General features: G+C 45.1%; 1 protein-coding gene across 1 annotated transcript; it reads right to left on the reverse strand.

The window, feature by feature from the left end:
- Window positions 1–507: 507 nt before the first annotated feature.
- LOC309522610 (olfactory receptor 2A5-like) lies at window positions 508–2,378 on the reverse strand (the record flags this gene model as incomplete). The annotated part of the gene is made up of 2 exons (XM_082206001.1): window positions 2,332–2,378; window positions 508–1,462 (listed from the first exon to the last, which is right to left on the reverse strand). The coding sequence occupies exon 2, from the start codon at window positions 1,438–1,440 to the stop codon at window positions 508–510; it is 933 nt and encodes a 310-aa protein (XP_082062127.1). The 5' UTR covers window positions 1,441–1,462; window positions 2,332–2,378.
- Window positions 2,379–2,592: the final 214 nt, after the last annotated feature.

Raw genomic sequence — 2,592 nt, forward strand, 5'->3', positions numbered from 1 at the left:
TTATCTTCAACAAATCCATAAACCTATAACAGGGTCATATTTCAGTGGCAGAGAAAAGGCTTTGTACTTGGAAGGTCTCAGGGTCCATTCCTATCATCACCAGTAAAACAAAAGCAAAAACCCACAAGTATCACAGATAGCAAAGTCCTTGCCTGAAACCTTGCAGAGACACTGCCAGAAAGAGTCAACCACAGTGGACCTGCTGGAACATTACTATAAGGTTTAAAAATGGTCAGGGACCCTGACCTGGTAAGTCCAGTGAGTGGCGACTATGGGGTTGCAGTGCTCATCTCTCTTTCAGGCCGGGGGAGCCAGCCTTTGTCCATAGACAGCTTTCCGGGTCATGTGGCCAGCATGACTAAACTGCTTCTGGCACAACAGAACACCTGACGGAAACAAGAGTGCATGGAAATGCCATTTACCTTTCCACCACAGCAGTACCTATTTATCTACTTGCACTGGCGTGCTTTCGAAGTGCTAGGTTTGCATCTCATGTTTGGCTGAGGATCAACAAGGTCTTCTGCACTTTCGGAGAATTTTAATCAAAGCCTCTTTCACATCTCTGTTCTTCAGACTGTATATTATTGGATTAAACAATGGAATGACAATGCTATAAAACAGAGAGATCATTTTGTCCTGACCAGGGGAGTGGCTGGACTCAGGTCTCATGTACATAAATATGGCGCTGCCATAGAAAAGCACCACCACTGATATGTGAGAGACACATGTAGAGAATGCTTTGTGCTGTCCTTGGGCAGATTGGATTTTCAAGACTGAAGCCAAGATGCGGGTGTAAGTCATCAAGATAAAGGAGATGGGGATAAGCAAGGTGAAAATGCATCCCACCGAAGTGACCTTTTCAACCATCTTGGTATCGGCACAGGCCAACTTCAGCAATGCTGGCATTTCGCAGAAAAAGTGATCAATCAGATTGGGACCACAGAATGGCAACCGCCAGGTGAGGACTGTGTGTGCCACTGGCAATAAAAGGCCACTTATCCAGGTTGCCACAGCCAGCTTCATGCATACTCTCTTGTTCATGAGGAACGTGTAGTGCAGTGGGTGGCATATTGCCACATACCTATCATACGCCATCACTGCCAGGAGGATGCACTCAGTCGTGGCCAAGACCAGGAAGACATACATCTGTACAGCACAAGCAGCCAACGAGATGGTTTTTCTTGGGCTCTGTAGGTTCACCAACATCTGGGGGACTGTGCTGGATGTATAGCAGATGTCCACAAAGGCAAGGTGGCTCAGGAAGAAGTACATGGGCGTGTGGAGTCGGGGGTCCAGCCAGATGAGCATCAGTATCATTGAGTTGCCCACCAGAGTGATGGTGTAGGTCACAGAAAAAAGCCCAAACAACAAAAGACGGATCTTCAAGCTCTTAGAGAGACCAAGCAGGAGGAATTCGGCCACAAATGTTTGGTTCCTCATAGCAGCTTCCTAGTCTCATTTCCTATACAAAAGAAGGAGATGAAACCTGTCACCTGGGATTGTGTGTCTGAAGTGGAGAATATTACTCACTCTCAGTGCTACAAACATGAAATGGGTTGATATCTGAGATGACTCCTGTTCTGTCTTAGAATCATAGAATCATAGAATCATAGAATCATACGAGTTGGAAGAGACCACAAGGGCCATCGAGTCCAACCCCCTGCCAAGCAGGAAACACCATCAGAGCACTCCTGACATATGGTTGTCAAACCTCTGCTTAAAGACCTCCAAAGGAGGAGACTCCACCACACTCCTTGGCAGCAAATTCCACTGTCAAACAGCTCTTACTGTCAGGAAGTTCTTCCTAATGTTTAGGTGGAATCTTCTTTCTTGTAGTTTGGATCCATTGCTCCGTGTCCGCTTCTCTGGAGCAGCAGAAAACAACCTTTCTCCCTCCTCTATGTGACATCCTTTTATATATTGGAACATGGCTATCATATCACCCCTTAACCTCCTCTTCTCCAGGCTAAACATGCCCAGCTCCCTTAGCCTTAGCCTTAGTTTGGATTAAATAAACTTACAAATATCATTTATCTCTACATGTTCCATTATCTTTTCCCCTTGATAGAGTTGGGGCAGTTTCCCCCCAGCAATGTTTCTTTGTGTGGGGTGGTGGCATCCTTGATGACTGGGAGTGGGCAAATTTCTTTCTGTGGAGAGTCTCACCATGGCAATAAGCATCTGTGTAGGCTTTTCTTAATCACATTTAAAAATGACAAGGAAACCCCACTTTTGTCTCGTCATCTCAATTAAGCCAAACCCTCCCACCACCACCACTGCCCCACCAAAATATCAGACATCCACCCCCCTAGAAGCAGCTGAATATCTCACCACCGTCATTTACTGGGATAAATGGTCTCAAGAAGGGAGAAGATGCCTTTATAATCAGCAGAAACTTCCTTACCCCTGAAGCAGAAGAAAATAAACCTATTAAGAATGTATGGGTAAGGATAATAATAATAATATATTAAGTATGCACTAGAGGTGTGGCTTACAACTAAAATCCATTTCACATGCCTCCTAAATAAACGCTTTGTTAAAATGTTTGGAGGGCAACACACACACAAATCCTGATTTCTGAGACACTGGTGT

Source organism: Podarcis vaucheri (genome assembly GCF_965113315.1).
Source record: "Podarcis vaucheri genome assembly, chromosome: 17".
Classification (NCBI taxonomy): Eukaryota; Metazoa; Chordata; class Lepidosauria; order Squamata; family Lacertidae; genus Podarcis; species Podarcis vaucheri.